Below are 17,458 nucleotides of genomic sequence, written 5' to 3' on the forward strand. Positions count from 1 at the left end.
CAGAATGACATCTTGACCAACCTTTCTAAGGACTTTAGATCCAATACAGGGCAGTTTCTCTGGGAAGCATTCATTTTACATACCGGTAATTGTGACACAAAAAGGATGCACATTTGATTTGTGAGGTACTGTATGCAACGCTTCCAAAACACGTGGCTTTATTACATTGTTTGAAAAAAGAACATTGCTTTCATATCTCATGTCATCGTCCAGCATCAACAAGCACAGCCTGTGTTCTGCACTGTAAGCGAATTGAGTTTTAGTATTGACGTTTTGTTTTGAAAGACAAAGCACCAGAAGATAATTCCACTCAATCGTAACTGCCTCGTCATTGCATTGAAACTCAGTGGGTCAAACCCCTGTCTGGAGTTGTAAAAGAAGATGCGCTGATTGAAAGTGAAATAATACATGTAGTCAGACAAATGTTTCCTATTTTACAGTTTGTTCATATTTGTTTTGCTAAAGTCAGAAGCTCATTCTTCGCAGCATCTCACCTTCAGATAAGCTCCCATTAAAGTTTCACGCAAGTCCAAATATCTATACAATTTCTACAGTTGTGCCTTGTCTTGATTCCCTTTGTGTCGCTATCATCCGCAGTTCCAACGTAGACTCATCAAGAAGATCAAAACTAGACTTGTGGACCAGCCGAGAAACGCTGTCGCTTGAAAGTTGCAGACCTGAGTGTGCCAAACGAGCGCTGATGTCTCACTTTTTTTTGTAAGCGCCCGACTTCTTCCCGCTGTACATGAAGAGAGGTGCTGGGTTTCGGTTTATGCAGGTTGATGGGTCACAAAGACCCGGTGGACCAGGAGGACCCTTTGGACCGGCAGCTCCTGGGACACCGGGGCTTCCTTGTTCTCCACGTTCTCCGTCTTTGCCATCTTTGCCGATGCCAGGAGCACCTGCAACACCTAAGGTAGCGTTAAAAACAAATTTCTCTCGTTATTTGGCATCACTTAGTAACCATGCAAGGGATGTAAATCGCAAAACTAGCGTTAGGATGTTAATCCAATGAAGGTTAACAAACATGAGTGGCAATTGTTGATCTTTATATCAATGTATTCTTTAATGGCTTGCTTTGCATCTTAGCTGCTGTTTTACCTGGTGCACCTGGGAGTCCTGCGCTTCCTTTGATTCCCACACCGGCTTCGCCCTTATCTCCTTTATCTCCCTTAGCTCCAGGATCACCTACAGAAAGCAGCCAATTGATGGTAAGCTGGGACTCTACTCAAGTCTTCGTTCTCCATATGTCAGTGTTAATTTATAACATACATCCTGACCTTTCTTGCCTGGTGCACCCGGGATCCCAAAGAATCCCGGGTGGCCTTTGGCACCCATCGGCCCTTGAGCTCCCGGTGATCCCGGCGCTCCGTCAGCTCCGGCAGGGCCCGGTGGTCCCGCTATTCCTGGGACGCCAGGGGCTCCCAGGGCAGCAGGCCTCTTTAGAAAATCTTTCATGAATTCTGCTAATTGTTCTGCGTAGGCAAGAGAAAGAACAAGTCAATTTGTCCCGCTAGGTGTCAAGTCAAAGTGCACAAACTACCTTCAACAACAGCCGAACACATATCCCGAAGCCTGTCATCACTCACTCTAGGGCCCTGTGAGTTCATAAGTATTAGTACACGCTGTATTTCAGGGTACCTTCTGGCACTGTCAGCAGGCGCAACACTTACAGGCAGACCTCTGGGACCCGGCGCTCCAGGTATTCCCGGCTCTCCCTCGAGTCCTCGGGCTCCCATTGGACCAGCCAAACCCTCGTGGCCTGGCTGACCTGGTCTGCCTTCTGCGCCGGTTGCTCCTCTGACGCCCTTTGAGCCATGCTGTGGAGAACAGTGGAAATCAATGCCAGTCCACTCTGACACGACCAACAATTATATGTCCAGCCTAAATGCAGGTCTACGAGTGGATTTAAAAAAATTAAAAAAATTGTATGGTGCTCTTAAGCATTAAAATAACATTGATACCTCTCCTTTAATTCCAGGAATACCAGGTGGGCCCTGATACAGATGACAAAGAGAAAAGGTAGGGTTTGCGCTTTATTCCAACGAATATTAAGTCAAATGTAGCAGTGACCATACAAAACATACCTGGTCCCCCTTGACTCCAGGATCTCCAGCAAGACCTGTATCACCCTAATCACAAAAGAACATTGCAAGGATATGTTGTAGTCATTAAATAATAATAATATGTCCCGAAAGTGGTAGGCATACCAAACTTCCTTTTGGTCCCTCTGGTCCCATTGGCCCCTACAAAGCAAATATTAATAAATATGCTTTGACTCATGTTTGCTTTTGGGAAGAAGAATAGTGACTTACCTGATCCCCCTTGTGTCCAGTGTGACCTTTGATTCCTTTTTCCCCACTGTCGCCTTTTTGTCCCTTTTCACCCTGTGAGAACCAATTTTACACCACTTGAAACCAATCTGTTCATTTGTCATTGGAATGTCACTCTGACACAGCCCCAATGATCGTAATAGAAAAAAGGTCTTACCTCGATGCCTGGAGGACCCGCAGGCCCCACTGGCCCTTGTTTCCCTGGTTCACCCTGAAAATGTATCGCGCAAAAAAAAAAAATTGACAATAATGCAATTGTAACGGCTATTCCTCCATATGCCTTGTTGCCATAAGTAAATATCAACGCACAGTTGACCCTTTATCTCCTGGTTTTCCATCTTCTCCAGGTGTTCCGGCCTCGCCCTGTACCCAAATATACATGTGTTAATGTCAAGCAAACATTAAAAGAGTGTTCAAATTTATGAATCTCACAGTTTTGCCTGGAAGCCCAATTGGCCCAGTGGCTCCATCAGCACCGGTGTCACCCTAAAGATGTCTAAATGATTATTTCGGATACTTCATTATTCAACATAAGTTAAAAAAAAAAAAAGTACCTTTTCACCAGAAGGTCCAACTACTCCCTGTTTACCAGGAAGCCCCTGAAGAGAATAAAAGAAAATACCCCTAAAATATGTTGGCCAAAATTAATGTATTTCCATGCAGAGAATCTGATGCCACCTTGGAGAAACGACAGTATTCTCTTTAGCATAATGCTTGCAACGTGTATGTGGTGTGAACCACAATGGCGACACGTCCAAGATGTGTGTTGTAATCTGCCGCAGCAGAAGGTGAGCCCTGTGAAACTACATGAAGCGTGTGTATTAGTACTTGTAGTACTTGTTTACATCTGTGCTACTGTGTTGTGCTGTCAGTGTGGCCTGAAATGTCGCATTCAACATAAGATTGGAAAAAAAGCATAATCAGTCTTTCAATTAGGAAATTATTAAAGCAACACATATTAAGCGGACTTACCGGAATACCCACAACGCCCCTCACACCAACTATTCCGGCTGGACCAGGCTCTCCCTGTTGAGTATATTGACATTTTAGTCACACACAAAAGCCTTATGAACACATTGCAACATGTATTCATTTATGTGCAGCTGAAAAGTCACCTTGGCACCATCAACTCCAGAAATTCCATCAAGGCCATCTTTGCCTGGCGCTCCCTGACATACCCCACCGCACAAGTCAAAAAAAAAAAAAAAAAAAAAAAAAAAAAAAAAAAAAAAAAACCCACAATTGTGAGTGCTTTGTTAAAAATGCAGAAAATTCATTCATATTTGAAAACCAATCAGTCCAACTTACAACATCTCCCTTTTCTCCTTGAATACCCTGCTCTCCTTGAGGGCCTATTGCTCCCTAATCAACACAGTCCAATCATAAATTACAAATGAGGAAATAGCATTTTAAATCAAATTGTGCAGCATGTTCAAATGGATTACTCACTTCATCACCCTTGGGTCCCTCCAAACCTTGACGTCCACGCAATCCCTCCACACCCTGAGGGCAGAAACACATTCATGAACACTATCCGGGAAATCCTCATTGATGTAAATGCAAAACAAGATTGCTTACGGGAGCCCCAGGTGGGCCGGTGGGTCCAGGCATTCCATTGAAACCTGGAGGACCCTGGAACAGAAGCAGTCTTTTACCAAGACACAAATCTTTATCCTGAATTGAATATGATCCAAACTTTTTGTTGAACTTACTCTATCTCCTTTTTCTCCAGTTGTACCAGGTAATCCAATGGCTCCTCTTTGGCCCTGAGACAAACGGTGATCACATTATATAGGAGACACGATCGCATTTTGTCGATAGATACAGGTAGATAGTCTTACGTCATCTCCCATGCGACCTGGCGTACCTCGAGGACCTTCGGGTCCAGTGTCTCCCTGTGCAATCAATGCATATAATCACATATTCACACGAAATAAACCGTTTGGAGTTGATGTTGTTCGTGGTATACCTTTTCTCCAGGTAGACCATCTTTGCCATTTTCACCTGGCATACCTTTATGTCCCTTAAGGCAACAATCCAATAATTCGTTTATTGTATTTCACCATTTGAATTCAAAAGTCAGCGCTTGCCGAGAGCATTTCCTGATTAGCTTTTCTCACCTTCATGCCTGGTAGCCCAGCCAGTCCCTGGGGTCCAGCAGGGCAGGCTGCGGGGCACTACAAATATATTCCAGACACACCAATGGGGGGTGGGAAAATAAAGAAAGAAAAACCCAGCGGCTCGTCGCATCAATGAGGAGATAATCCCGAACAATTTTGCAGCCATGCATCCAAGAAACGTGATGACAGGGTGAAAGTAAGACACTCACAGATTCCCCACTTCCCTCACCACTGGCACCAGGCGGCCCCTAAAACACAGCAGAGTCACATCTCAAACATCCAAAGAGGCTTTAGATGTTTAGACCAATCAAACATCCCGAACAGAGATTCCCTGTGGGCAGCATCACCAAGTGAAGAACTTTGAGAAGAAAAGTGTCGATGTGTCAATAAATCTGACATAGACCAACAGACGCATGGCAGACATGCATTGACCAACATCTTTTAATCCAAATTTGACACCCAGGAAACGACCACCAACAAATGACCTCCGTCAGGCTTTTCTTACCACTGGACCAGGAGGTCCTGGAATCCCTGGAGGTCCCGGGTTTCCATTAGCCCCTTTGGGTCCTGGTGGACCCTGCAAGACATGTCATCAAAACTTTCAAACCAAAACTACACATTTTCTAGCGCGATTGATCAAAAACCTTTTGACCAGTGGTGTATTTGACAGGAGGGAATATAATAGTATTGTTTCAAAGAATAACTATGATTTTCTTAGACTACTTAGAATAACATTTATTCTTATCTGAAATGGTTGTATCATTCCCTGACTCTGACCTCAGGTCCGATATTCCCTTCATCTCCCGGGATTCCCGGTTTTCCTGGTGGTCCCTGTCGGAAACAGACGGAGAGTGAGTTACAGCGGGACCTTCACTGCACGAGACCATATTGGAAAGCTGGTAGATTTTGAACACGTACAGCAGGTCCTTCAATTGCTGGGCCCTGTAAAAACACAACAGTATAGAAGATATTTGATTACTTAATCTTTGAGGACTTCGACTAGGGGTCACCAACTCCTCTCCTCGAGGGCCCCTATCGTGCATGTTTTAGATGTGCCCCCCCCTCCAGAGCCTGCTCCTTTCAATCAGCTGTGTTGGAGCAGGGAAACGTCGGACTGGGGGCTATCGAGGACCTGAGTTGGTGAGCCCTGATTTAGACCTTCCACTGGTTGTTAAAAGAATCGCGTTCACTCACAGCAGGACCTGCAGGCCCGGGAAAACCAGGAAGACCCTAATTTGCAAGGCACAGGCAGGAAAGTGTCAAGTTTAATTGATGTTCCATCTTATTGCTGGAATATGATCAAGAGTTTGAAATGGTTCCTTACTCTCTCGCCCACTAGCCCTCGAGGACCCATTGGGCCAGGAGAACCCTGCAGTGAACAAACAGATGACAATGGCGGTTTAGCAGACATAAAAAATTCCAGATGATCAGAGAGGGGTTTTCTTACAGCAGGTCCTGGAAGACCAGGTAGGCCTCGCTGCCCTGGAAGTCCAATTTCCCCCTGCTCACCTTTGCTGCCCTGCCAAGCACACACACACACAACGCAAATCGGAGAGCTTTATCTTCCTCGTCACACAGTTGGTCGACTGTGCAAAGGTAGTGACAGTGAGGATTAATCATTGTTTTTCGCCGCTTGTTTGGGACTAGAGTTGTATGACTGATGAGCTAACCTTTTGCTTTATCTAGTTCAGCTTCATGTTTGTGGTCTTTAAGCTGTTGACGCAAATGCCAGCATGATGCTGTGACACTGACGGACTGATTATGCGTTGATCTGGCAACTCTGAAGTCACGTCTTGGAAGAATGTAGAGAATTACAATCCGGGGCCGTGTTTTTGCTCATTCAAAGTGTTATTTTTGAGAGTGATGCAAGACACAACCTAAAGTTTTAATGACAAATGATTCTTTTCATTTCCTAAACAAAGAATAGACCTCTCCAAACAGTGCATCACTTCTCTTGAAGCAGTGCTGCACTTTCCAAAAAGATTTGGGGATCTATTCTCATTTGTCTCATCGAAAACGAAATACAAGCAGAAGATCATGTTCGGAAGCTCTCCATGATCAGCCCGCCCTCACTTCACTGCTTGGATGGGCTGCAGAATTGATGGTTTGACAGCTCTGCTTAGCCTTCCAAGGCTGACTGTTTGGAAGCCGTCAAAGGACCAAGGTTTACGTCTGCGGGAGTGAATCACTTTACCTTGATTTAAAGTTGCGACAAAAAAAGTAAAGCCACGGAGGGAAGAATGGTCCTATTTTCAAAGGGGCGCTTCATTTGTTTTATACTTACAGCTGCACCTGGCATGCCAGGAGACCCCGGAACACCCTGGAGATGAGTTAAAACAGTCCATAACAGCACTGCTAAAAACTTTCAACATAGGACACAAATGTTTATATCTATCTTACATCTCGTCCATCTCTGCCGTCTTCTCCTGCAGGACCCCGAGGACCTTCAGGGCCGGTGGCACCAGGGGGACCTGGGACTGATCTGTCAGGCTGTGACAGGTAATGTCGGGCGGTCAGTCATTAAAGTGGCTTATGGTTATGTAGTGATTAAATACATGGCCAATTTGGTAGATTTCTGAATGTGCTGTATTCTAGTATCAATTACAAATCATGACATCTGAAATGAATATTGCCAATTAGCTGTTGTGTGCAAATGTACAAATGTTTACTTCAACCATCGAGCCACCTTCCTGAATTGGATTTGTCACAAAGCAACGAGGCGGTCAAGCAACCTAAGCATTGAAACAGAGTTTAAGCATAACAAAGTAGAGTAGATAGATAAATACCTCCGCATTGGCAAACATCTGAAGGAGCCAGAGAAATCGGAAAAAAAATAGCAGAGTTAGTGAAAGTAGACACACCCCCTCATCCCCTTAAGAGCCAGCAGAAGCGCATCTGCTAAGAATCATTGCAGTGAGTTATCATGCTTTTATTTCAATTCAGAGCCCGTCATACAACCATTGCCCAGATAAACAACCGTCCCCCGACGTGTTATCCTGCAGCTCATCAGGCAAATGCATATGAATGAACACGTGGCGTCGATGCAAACGTCGATACAGTTACCGTGTCACCTTTATGACACTCCTCTCGATGCTTTTCTGAGGTGCAAAAGTTGTTCACCGAGCGACCAAATTGTTGGAGTAACAAGCATGCTAATGAAATAATTGCTGTCCCACAGGTTAGCATGCATGCTTGCATGAAATGGAAAAGATCCAGGAGGATATCCGCATCATGATGTCCAGTCAAGTTCATTGGTATTTAGATGCAATGCCAATTCAGGCTAAAATAAAAATGAATTGGTCACCACAGCAACGCAGAATTAACCAAAGGCATGCAGGCCGAGCTTCTTGTAACTCTCCCCATCGAACCAATTAAGATTTTATAACGACGCGGGTTCCTCGTTCGCTAACTTTCGTTTACACCTCTTCGTTCCATCAGCGTGTCGGTTACACGCTTGCATAGCTCCATCTCTGCCTCTGGCTGGCTTTGCCGAAAACCGCAAACCGCAGCAGACGCAAAGCACATCTGAGCCCCACGTACCTCGGTGGCAGGCAGCTCATTGCAGCTCTCTCGCCGGGCTCTCTTTGGGTCGCAGTGAATCAGCATCCACTGGAGCTCAAACTGAAATGATACATTAACGTAGTGTCAATCAATACCAAAATATCCACACACACCCCCCCTCCCCCTCCCCCATTGACCTGAGAGAACTTTTTTGGGGGGGCAATTCACTTTTTCCTTGACAATCACGACATGCTTTTGTGATTCAATACAAAATAACACTGTGCAGTATTTGCTATATGGAACCAGATAACAGGCTTGCAGTTTTTCCGTTATCGTGCGTCAGTAGGGACTCAATTGCTTGGTGTGCCGATGTGTGTTGTCAACTTTAATTTCTTTGTCGACTGTCCAGTTCAGTTACATTCGGCTGTGTTCACTTTGACAAAATGACCTCTTTGGATCTGAATCAAATAGCAGAACAAGGAACAAATTCATCTATTTTTCCTCAATGGATAATATTTTAACCTGTGCTTCTCTAATTATCAAAAGTCTTTTACTACGTAGAAATTCCCACCTAAGTCAGACGGTGACCAAAAGTGGTTTCTTGACTGAAAAAGCTCTAAGCCAGAAGTTGTTTTGGTGCAGCGCCCTCTATAGGTTGTTGGCATTGACTTATTCTGCAATTCATACTTGAATTGGACATGGGCGTTCAGAAAGCATCATTTGCAAAAGGCAACCCGATAACATTGCTTACCACCACGGAGGCCTCGGGATCAGCGTCAAGCCTGCCTATAAGAGTGTCTCCCTCCGTGTTAATGGGCCCTTTGCCCTTGATGGGCTTCTGGTCCACGGGCTGGCAGTCCACGTAGAGCGTGACCCGGTCGCGCTCGACGCCGATCATCACCTTGTGCCACTTGGTGTTAAAGAGCACAGACAGGCCAGAGAAGGTGACGGTCTGCAGGTTGCCGTCAGGGCTCGTCAGGAAGTACTCCAGGGACTGCTGGTCTCCGTTGAGCCTCATCCCGGCCTGCTTGCGGCCGTCCTCGTCGACTATTTGCCAGACGTTCCACACCTTGCTCACTGTGTTCTTGATCATGCGGAATGTCACCATGAAGGAATACTCATCCGGGAATCCACGGGGAAAGTTCAGCCTAGGTCCATGATAGGAAACTGGGGTTTAAAATCAGCCGAATCGATGAAGTGTCGAGTGTACAAAGAAGTCAACATTTCTCACTCGTCCGTTTTCCCACAGTTACAAGCGTGCGAGGAAAACAAAATCGCGATTCGATTATGTTTCTGAATCGTTCATCCCTATTCAAAGTCATGTCAAAGTTAATGTATCATCTCAAATATCACGCCTGGCATAGAAATACCCAAATTAGATTCACTGAGATAATATAGAAGGCTGCGTGTTATATATGCTGCCTCGGTGCTTGTAATTCAATCTTTTACTTAGGCCAGCCTCTGCTCGGTGTGTGCTATTTTTTTTTTTTAATGAGCCATTTTCACAGTAGGTGGTGAATTCATTTCTGCGGCCTGCTTTTAATTTTTTTTTTCTTTTTTAATCGTCTTGTAAACAACCAAGGTGAGGCACTAAAATAAGTTTCCTGTTAGCCAATAAAACAATCGGAGCTCTTTCTAGTGTTAGCCTCAGGCTCGAACCTCTCAAGCATGTGCTGCATTTGCCCTGCAGATGGAAGGGAAGGGGAAGGAGAAGGGGGGATGTACAGTCAAACACCTTGGCGAGGACGAACTTTAAAGTAGCAGCCGCCGGACTGGAGAGGCAGTAAACACGTATTAGCATTCAGTGACAGTGCAGCCAAAGCGTTACGTAACAGCTTGTGATCAAGCCGGCCTGCGGGAGGATCAGCGTCAATGCGGCTGAAGGGTGGCAGCTTTGATTATGTAAAGTGCCATTACCTGAACAAACTCTTTAATTCACTTCTGTGAAATCGGGCCTTACGGTAAAAACTCGAAGCCTGCGGCGCTAATATGAAGGGATAATCGCCCAATTGGAAGGCATACATTACACACCACTTATAGCGTGAAGGCAAAACTGACAAAGTGACTCAACAGTTTGCTGTTTTGATGTATCCTTTATTGCGGGGAAAGCCGCAAGTTCCTGATAAACCAATAAGCTCCAAGCGATCTACGTATTGAGTGGCTGCAAGACACAAATTTCTAATTATAGGAAATGAGGGGTTATGACTGAAAGACTTTTTCTTCTTAGGTTAGCCAGGAGTTCAGATTCACTTGCTTGATTAAATCTTTTTTTTTTTTAATCCTGATCCTTTGGTGGGTCTCAGTTGGAGACCGCAGCTGATTTGATGCCACAGAACCCCCCCCCCCCCATCCCCCCCCAAAAAAAACAAGCTAATCCGGACACACTGCCAAGTCCAACCTTTAATTATGAGCTCGTGAATTTTTTTACAGGAAGCTAGTGATTTTGTCAGCACTCGTTATTTATCCCGCTTTTGTTTCATAGTCCTGAAAGGAGCACATGCAGCACAAGATAAATCATGACCAAATAGACGTGTCAAGAATTGTCCCCAGGAAGCTGTTTTTGTGTGATGTCGTCGGATTTGGTCCAAAAGATGCACTGTAATTCGTAGTTTGTGCGAAAATCTTGCCCTTTTCTCGTTATTTTCTGGTTTGTTTCTCCAATTTCTCCACTGAAATGCATCATAAAACATCCCTTTGCGGCCCGCGAGATGCCAAATACATTCAGACACGTTTTCGACGATCAATTATGTGTCCCTCGCCATGAAGTAACATCTGTGGCCGACCTGTAATAAATGCAACACCTGCAACGGGGGGGGCGCACCCGGCGACATTCAAGTGTGTCTTTAGTTGCTCTTTCAAAACGTACGCTGAAAAATTGTACTTACATGGTTGGAATTTGAAAGTTGGCCTCCCGGTCCAGGCGGTAGGCCACCTGGAGAGGAGTGGAGCCGTCGACCTTCCTCACGCCTTTCAGGGGGATGACATCCAGCTGGAACTGGGTGATCAAATCAAAACCTAAGCGGCAAAATGCGTAGAATTAGTGTCAAGCTAGTATGCAGTAGTTAATCTGGATATGTTTTTTTTTTTTTAACCGTTTTTGTTATCAATATGATGAAGCAAAGGGAGAAAGAATCATTAGCCACCGGTGGTCTAGTGGTTCACATGGCCGACTATGTACAGTAGCCTATCCACAAGGATTTTCTGACTGTCTGGCAAGCGATATATAAAAGTGAGGATGGTGTACAAAGAGTTTTTCACCTGGAAGATCATCCTGTCCGCTTCTCATAGGTGGGCAGACAGTATCGCCATCCAGTCGGTTAAAGTCCAGTTCTGACGGGACAGAAGGTATGGCGTTGATGAGTTTGAGTTGAGCGCGTTGACTGCAGAGTACTATGATATGTCCTTGTGAGAACACTTTTTATTGTCTTGAGTACGTGCAAAACGTTAGCTTTCCTTGCACCCTTCAATTCTTGGGTGAATTAGAGACTATGAATACAATGGATTCAATACATGATAATGCTTAGTATAGTTTTTTTTTTTTCTATTTTCCCAGAATCCCTTTGGTGGCAGCCATTTGAAGTCACCCCAGTCAACAACCTGAGTCAGCTAGAGACGCATCTGGAAGCCCTTCACCGAGCCCACATAAACGCTGAGACATGAAACCAGTGGTGAGACGGAATTTATCTTTTTTTTTTTTTTTTTTTTTTAATTATTGCTACTAAACACTTATCTAACCGCACACTCAAGTTGTTAAAGTTACTATCTGCCGTCACTTTACACGGGCAAAGCCAGTCATTACCGTAACGAGTGTGCCATGGACCACAATGAAGTGGTCACATGGCATCCCGCGTGCACCTTTTTGAAATACACCAAAAAAAAAAAAAATGAATGCGGCACTCGATCTGCAGCTTACTGCAGTCATAATACATTTACGGCTTTCCCTAAAGAAGTGCAGACAATGGGATTGTTGGGACTGTCGGAGGAGGATGTTTAATCTGATTTAATCCTCTGCACGACACAGACCACATAAGCATGGAAGCTATTTTGGACCCTTTGCTTGGTGGTTTACGATAAAGAGAATGACCTGGCAATGGCACAGGATTGAACATGAATCAGATACATTGACCACTTTTTTTAGGTACACCTGCACAGTGTTATTTGAGTTTGTCAAACAAATTTATGTTGCGAGCCACATAGTTATGTTTTCACTGAGGGCCGTGATGGTCTCTTATGATGTATACACTCAAATGCCTGTTTTTTTTTTGTTTTTTTTTTAGTATATATCACTAGCCTGATAGCATACTAAATGTATCACAAATTTCAATGCACTTAATAATTAACAAGAAATAGAATTTGAAATCAGCTGTCATGGAAAGTAGTGACAACCAAATATTTAGGTGTTCAATTTATGTTATATGGGATTTCTTGAAATAATAATTCCAAAAAAAATCTTGGGACTGATTTCTACCAAAATGAAAAAAGCAACTACAATTAGCAAAAAACAATTGACACTCTTTATTTCCTTTAGTGGTCCACAAGAAGTGATGTAACGGACCAGATCTGGCTTTGTCACCTGTGATCGAATTAAAATGCATGCGAGAGGTGCAAAAGCAAATCTTGGCTCTGTAAATATGATGTGTATCGCACTGTGCAGTGACTTACGTCCAAGTGCAGGAGCAAGCAGGAGGGCCACGCAAACAGGCAAGTATGTCCATGCCGTCACGGCACATGGCTGCCTTCTGCACAGAAACAAGAATTTGGAACTGAAGAAAGACAACTCATTGAGAGACTGTGAATCGGCACGTTAGCTGGACCTTTACCAGAGGAATACGTGTTAAATCAAATTATTTGGCCTAACAAAAGGGGAAGAATTTTAAAATCAGTCTATTTATGACGCAGTACGCCTCTTCGTAAGTCGAGACTGCAACCCACTCACAGATGCCGCCGATACTAGCCACCGATACTCAAGGGGGATGGAGGGGTGATAAGTCAGTCCCTCTCAGCAGCAGTTGGCTCTATTTTGCAGCAGATCGACACATTATGATTTGCATGAGAAAGATATTTGTTGACAATTTATTGTCACTGTGTGAAATGACATTTTATAATGTATATCAAATATAAATATATCCATAAACAAATATATCTGTATCGTTAAAAACGTCCTCTATTTTTGCTTCATCTTTCCACTCCCAAATCCACCCAGAGATAAAGACAGCTCTGCTGTTTATAAAAGCCTGCGGCTCATCCATCGGAGAGACTGATGCTTCGGAGGTGTTGTCAAGGGCCTAACCTCTCTCGGTGTTAACTCTCTTGCAGATACGTGTGAATGGACGTGTGAGTGAAATGCCAAGGGAGATGACTGATGGCCTTGTCAGCAGCAAGGTCTTTGCAGGGCCAGACGTCAGCCTCCGAAGAGATCTTGGAACCCCCTCAGGGTCTCACTGGCGTCTATTTTTTAACCTCAGTCCATCTCGAAGGTACCGCCGCATCTCTCACTTTTCCACGTGGGCACTTTTTGAAAGAGGTCTTGCGTAGGCGATGGTGACAACCGTTTCTTTGAACCATTTGTGTTATCATGAGCATTTGTCTCACATTATCACATCGCACTTGACACCTAATTTTTTTTGAGGGGTGATATTTACTGCTTGAAAAATGGAATGTGAGAATTTTTTTATTTTTTTTCCTGCAAGGGACACATTCATTTTCACGCAACACAAAATGAATTCTCTTATGTTGGACAGTGCCCTTAATGCAGAATATAAATTAGTTAGCCTCAAGTCTAGCTCCACAGCTAATTTGGATCCCAAGAAAGTTTAGAAGTGCGTATTTATTTCTATGGACTCTGACCTCAAACTGCCTCGCGTTGATGCTAAGAGAACTTTCCAAATAAGGTTAAAAACAGATTCTCTTCATTAAAAGTCCCTCCATGTATTCGAAATGTGCTTAAACTAAGGCCCCGGGCAGTCCCATAGGCCATTTAACATCATGACAACCCCCCCCCCCCCCCCAAAAAAAAATCATCTTTTCATGTAGCTAGTTATATCGCATACCCCTTGTTACTTCATTTCCCATTATTCCTTAAGCAGCACAAGTGTTTTACAAAGTGACAGGATTTTCAGTTTCACGCCACATATTTGCCTGTGAACCGGCGAAATGTAAAGAGAGACTCGTAATAACCCTTCACCGTGCCTCTTTGTGGAAGGTCACGACAAAGCTGAGTGATGTCCCGCCCTGACATTGATCTGACGCGAGTTATTTACCTCGTCAAAGCAGAGGAGCAGAAGACCATGTTTCACTGCGATGGAGGCTTGGCGATGCAATACGGATGCTGGAGCTGAAGTCGATTATAGAATCCTCCACCCCTCAGCCGGGTCCTACCTGCGCATGTTGACGAGTGAGTGCGAGCGGCCACGTAGGGGCTGTTGAAGCGTTTTCGGAAGCCAAATAAAAGTTGGCTTAATGGTCTCCCATTGGCCAGGACTTCTTAGGGAGGTGGTGTCAACGTTTTATTACCGCACTTAAAAAGATGCTTGAGCCCCAGGCCCAATGTGTGTAAACTGGTTCTATTTTTTTTTTTCCCTGTCTCTCTTGGGTGCCCCCTAATGATACGTGCGGTCTGTGTGATTCTCTTAATAATTGTCCTTGTAATAGTGAAGAAGCAGCGCGCCGGTGATGATACGTGCATTTTATAATCGCGTGTCGGCATCAATTCCCCAGAGGAATGCATGTCGCCCTGTTGCGTTGACATGAACTCGCCTTGTTATTAACGACGCATGCCACATGTGTGTGCGAATACACACCATTCATACTGAACGCTAAACACGCTCCAAAAAGCTCAATTACAGGATTGGGCCAACTGGTTGGCATTCCTTGTTGACCCTCTGCAAAAAGCTCCCATTGTCAACAGGCGCTTAATCAAGCCATCCCGCACGCACGCCGCCAAAGGCCTTCGCAAATGTCATTTCTGGTTTTAAGGCGTGAATTTGTTTGGGGTTCGCAACACCTGCTTCACAGGAAAGGACCGTTTTGATCTTTAAAAGAAATGATATTGTGGATTTTACAAGGCGGTTATTCCAAAGCGTACAACTTGGGTCTCGCGTTTCTACACCGATGCAAACCAAAAGCGCAATAACCGTCTCACAGTCTCAATCAAAACTGAGCGCTGTTAACCTCTTCAAAGACAGGCTTTTTGAAAATGCGTGAGCCATTTTACCAGAAGACAATATAATGACCAAGGATAGCGGGTTTGAAAGCAAAGAGGGAGGCGATAGTACAGCGGCTGACCCCTATGCGACCATGTATCCAGTTAAGATAATTGAGAGTTGGTGCAAGCACAGACAGAGCCAGCAGTAAGAAGAAAAACAACAACAACAATAAGTGCTTTTTTTTTTTTTCCCCCCCCCCATCAGACCCCATGACTTGCACACTCATGACCCGAGGATGTAACGAGCTCCGCCCTTGAGCTGGAGTCCAGCTGGATCTTCCCTGTAAATGTCAAAGTCACAATAGTCGGCGCACACGTAAACTCCGAAGGTTACGCGGTCACATCTACGAGTTGAACTGCATCCAGGTCAGTGGGCTCTGTTGCAATGTGGCAATGCATTTGTTGGATGTGCAGCTCTTCTGACTTAGTAGAAAGTTAGCGCCGTGGTATGTTTAGTGTTGCTTCATCATGAAATTAGACACCAATTTTTGTCTGGCATAAGTAACCGTGGTAAAGCTTGCATAAATGTTGGGGTTTGCAAAATTCCCCAAAATATCACTTTTTGGCAAAGTTTGTTAAAAATGCCCATAAAAACGTTCTCAGATTGACTTTAGAGGTGTGAAAGCCAGAATTACAGGATGAATTCAAACGCACGGCCTTATAACTGTCAGGCATACAGAAATATTATTTAATAACATTAGATTCTAATAAAATGTGATTGAAAGTAGTTCCTGCTATCTTGTTTTATTACCCTTGGATGACCTGGAAGTCGACGCCCTAAACCCTTAGAAAATTCTGCCGCGCTTTTTCATCCTCGTAGTATGTCGGACATTTGGGAAAAGAAAAAAAAAAAATCAATAGCGCTCCATCCTTAATCAAGAGTGCTCCAAGACGATGGCAGAATGCCATGCGGGAAAAGCTGCCATTGACTTTGGCTTTTTAAAAGCAAGGTGAAGACGGGAGGAAGAGCGCTATGAACGAACGCTAATAAGTTGTTGCGTCACGGACCTTGAATAAGCAGCACAAGCGCCAAATACGTCAATCATTTAATCTATCAACTGGAATGTGTTGTTTATCCATCCATCTACTGTGCACCTGTCTATTTTCTATACCGCCGATCCTGATCAGGGTCACGAGAATCTGGAGCCTATATCCCGAAAGGCAGACCATACCCAAGATTGGTTGTCAGTCAGTCACAGGGCACATATAGACACAGACAACCTTTTGCACTCGCATTCAGTGTGGAAATTGAGCCCACGCTGCCTAAGCGGAAGTCAGGCGAATGAGCCATCAGCCAGATGTGCTGCTTAATTGAATTGAATTGCTACTCTATGTTTAAAATGAGATGTTTTCCCCCGCAATACCATTATGTGCATTGACGAGTTCTTTCATAACTGTCACTTGCGGTGACCTTGAACTCACCAATTCACTCAGTCTAGAGCAGTGGTTCTTAACCTGGGGTTCGATCGAACCCCAGGGGTTCGGTGAATCGGTCTCAGGGCTTCGACGGAGCCTCTGCCACGGAGGGTAAGACACACGCGACTCAGCATGTCAATTAGTTATGACACGCCCGCTTGGCCATCACTGGCTGCGGATGATCACATGACATTGCTTGTCCAATCAGTGCTGTGGGAAATTTAGTTCGCTTAGTTGTTAACGTGTGACTGTCGTGATAGTACGTCGTACAATTAAATAAATAGATTTATTTATTTCTTTTTTCACTAATGAAGGGTTCGGTGAATGTGCATATTAACTGGTTGGGTTCGGTACCTCTAAGAAAGTTAAGAACCACTGGTCTAGAGGCTCACATTAGTACTGTTTACAGAAGGCAAAATGGGGGAAGAAATGTAGCCTTAATGCTGGGTTTTACTTAATGACAAAATCCTGGTTCTACAAAGATATGAATGTCCGTATTTGATTGACACTCACATTGAGGTATTCATTCAACAACTTTTTTCATTATTTTTGATGCAGCAGATTGGATGGCGGGCTGGTTACGATCGACCCAGCAGTGTACTCTCCTACTGCTCTTAATTTCTGATTTGGATTGTTGCCATACTCTTTTTGCAACTAATCTACTGTGTTGCATTTCACAGGTTGCATCAACGCACGGCGAGCATGATTTGTCTCTTTTCCTTCCTTCCTCATTTGAAGGCTCACTTCAGCTTTTAGTGGGCTGGCTCTGATGTCAGCCGGCTGGTTGGCTGTCTGGATGCGCGATGCGAGAGTGCAGCAGCAGGACACACACACACACACACATACACACACCGCCGTGTCTGCATGCTTTCCTATTCATACTG

General features: G+C 44.4%; 1 protein-coding gene and 1 long non-coding RNA gene across 3 annotated transcripts; one reads left to right on the forward strand and one right to left on the reverse strand.

Moving 5' to 3' along the window:
• Nucleotides 1–425: 425 nt before the first annotated feature.
• On the reverse strand, nucleotides 426–14,582 carry col9a1c (collagen, type IX, alpha 1c). Of its 2 annotated transcripts, XM_019876293.1 has the most exons (38): nucleotides 14,215–14,581; nucleotides 12,617–12,693; nucleotides 11,213–11,284; nucleotides 10,840–10,969; nucleotides 8,706–9,102; nucleotides 7,994–8,074; nucleotides 7,240–7,257; nucleotides 6,854–6,943; nucleotides 6,738–6,773; nucleotides 5,901–5,972; nucleotides 5,778–5,822; nucleotides 5,648–5,683; nucleotides 5,372–5,395; nucleotides 5,231–5,284; nucleotides 4,959–5,030; nucleotides 4,663–4,701; nucleotides 4,454–4,510; nucleotides 4,303–4,356; nucleotides 4,175–4,228; nucleotides 4,046–4,099; nucleotides 3,912–3,965; nucleotides 3,783–3,836; nucleotides 3,642–3,695; nucleotides 3,449–3,502; nucleotides 3,306–3,359; nucleotides 2,888–2,932; nucleotides 2,766–2,819; nucleotides 2,643–2,696; nucleotides 2,491–2,544; nucleotides 2,316–2,387; nucleotides 2,211–2,246; nucleotides 2,088–2,132; nucleotides 1,965–1,997; nucleotides 1,674–1,820; nucleotides 1,544–1,598; nucleotides 1,281–1,475; nucleotides 1,102–1,188; nucleotides 426–911 (listed from the first exon to the last, which is right to left on the reverse strand). In XM_019876293.1, the coding sequence occupies exons 1-38, from the start codon at nucleotides 14,241–14,243 to the stop codon at nucleotides 706–708; spliced, it is 2,844 nt and encodes a 947-aa protein (XP_019731852.1). In that variant the 5' UTR covers nucleotides 14,244–14,581; the 3' UTR covers nucleotides 426–705. The 2 variants fall into 2 exon arrangements, with proteins under 2 accessions (XP_019731852.1, XP_019731853.1); XM_019876294.1 differs by lacking the exon at nucleotides 7,240–7,257 and having other exon boundaries at nucleotides 14,215–14,582.
• Nucleotides 11,220–15,679, forward strand: LOC109519632 (uncharacterized). The gene is made up of 4 exons (XR_002168991.1): nucleotides 11,220–11,299; nucleotides 11,508–11,622; nucleotides 13,271–13,431; nucleotides 15,364–15,679. It is a non-coding gene; the product is annotated as an uncharacterized LOC109519632 (long non-coding RNA).
• Nucleotides 15,680–17,458: the final 1,779 nt, after the last annotated feature.

The sequence above is a fragment of the Hippocampus comes genome, unplaced genomic scaffold (assembly GCF_001891065.2).
Source record: "Hippocampus comes isolate QL1 unplaced genomic scaffold, H_comes_QL1_v1.1 scaffold244, whole genome shotgun sequence".
NCBI classification, from domain to species: Eukaryota; Metazoa; Chordata; class Actinopteri; order Syngnathiformes; family Syngnathidae; genus Hippocampus; species Hippocampus comes.

Bases quoted from the DNA above. Each gene is read 5' to 3' on its own strand.
- col9a1c (XM_019876293.1), bottom strand. From the start codon at position 14,243: ATGGTCTTCTGCTCCTCTGCTTTGACGAG. The intron at 5,973-6,737 runs GTAAGTATAAAA...TGTGCTTGGCAG, and splicing joins CTGGCATGCCAGGTGCAGCT to GGCAGCAAAGGTGAGCAGGG. The intron at 3,966-4,045 runs GTAAGTTCAACA...CTTCTGTTCCAG, and splicing joins CTGGAGAAAAAGGAGATAGA to GGTCCTCCAGGTTTCAATGG.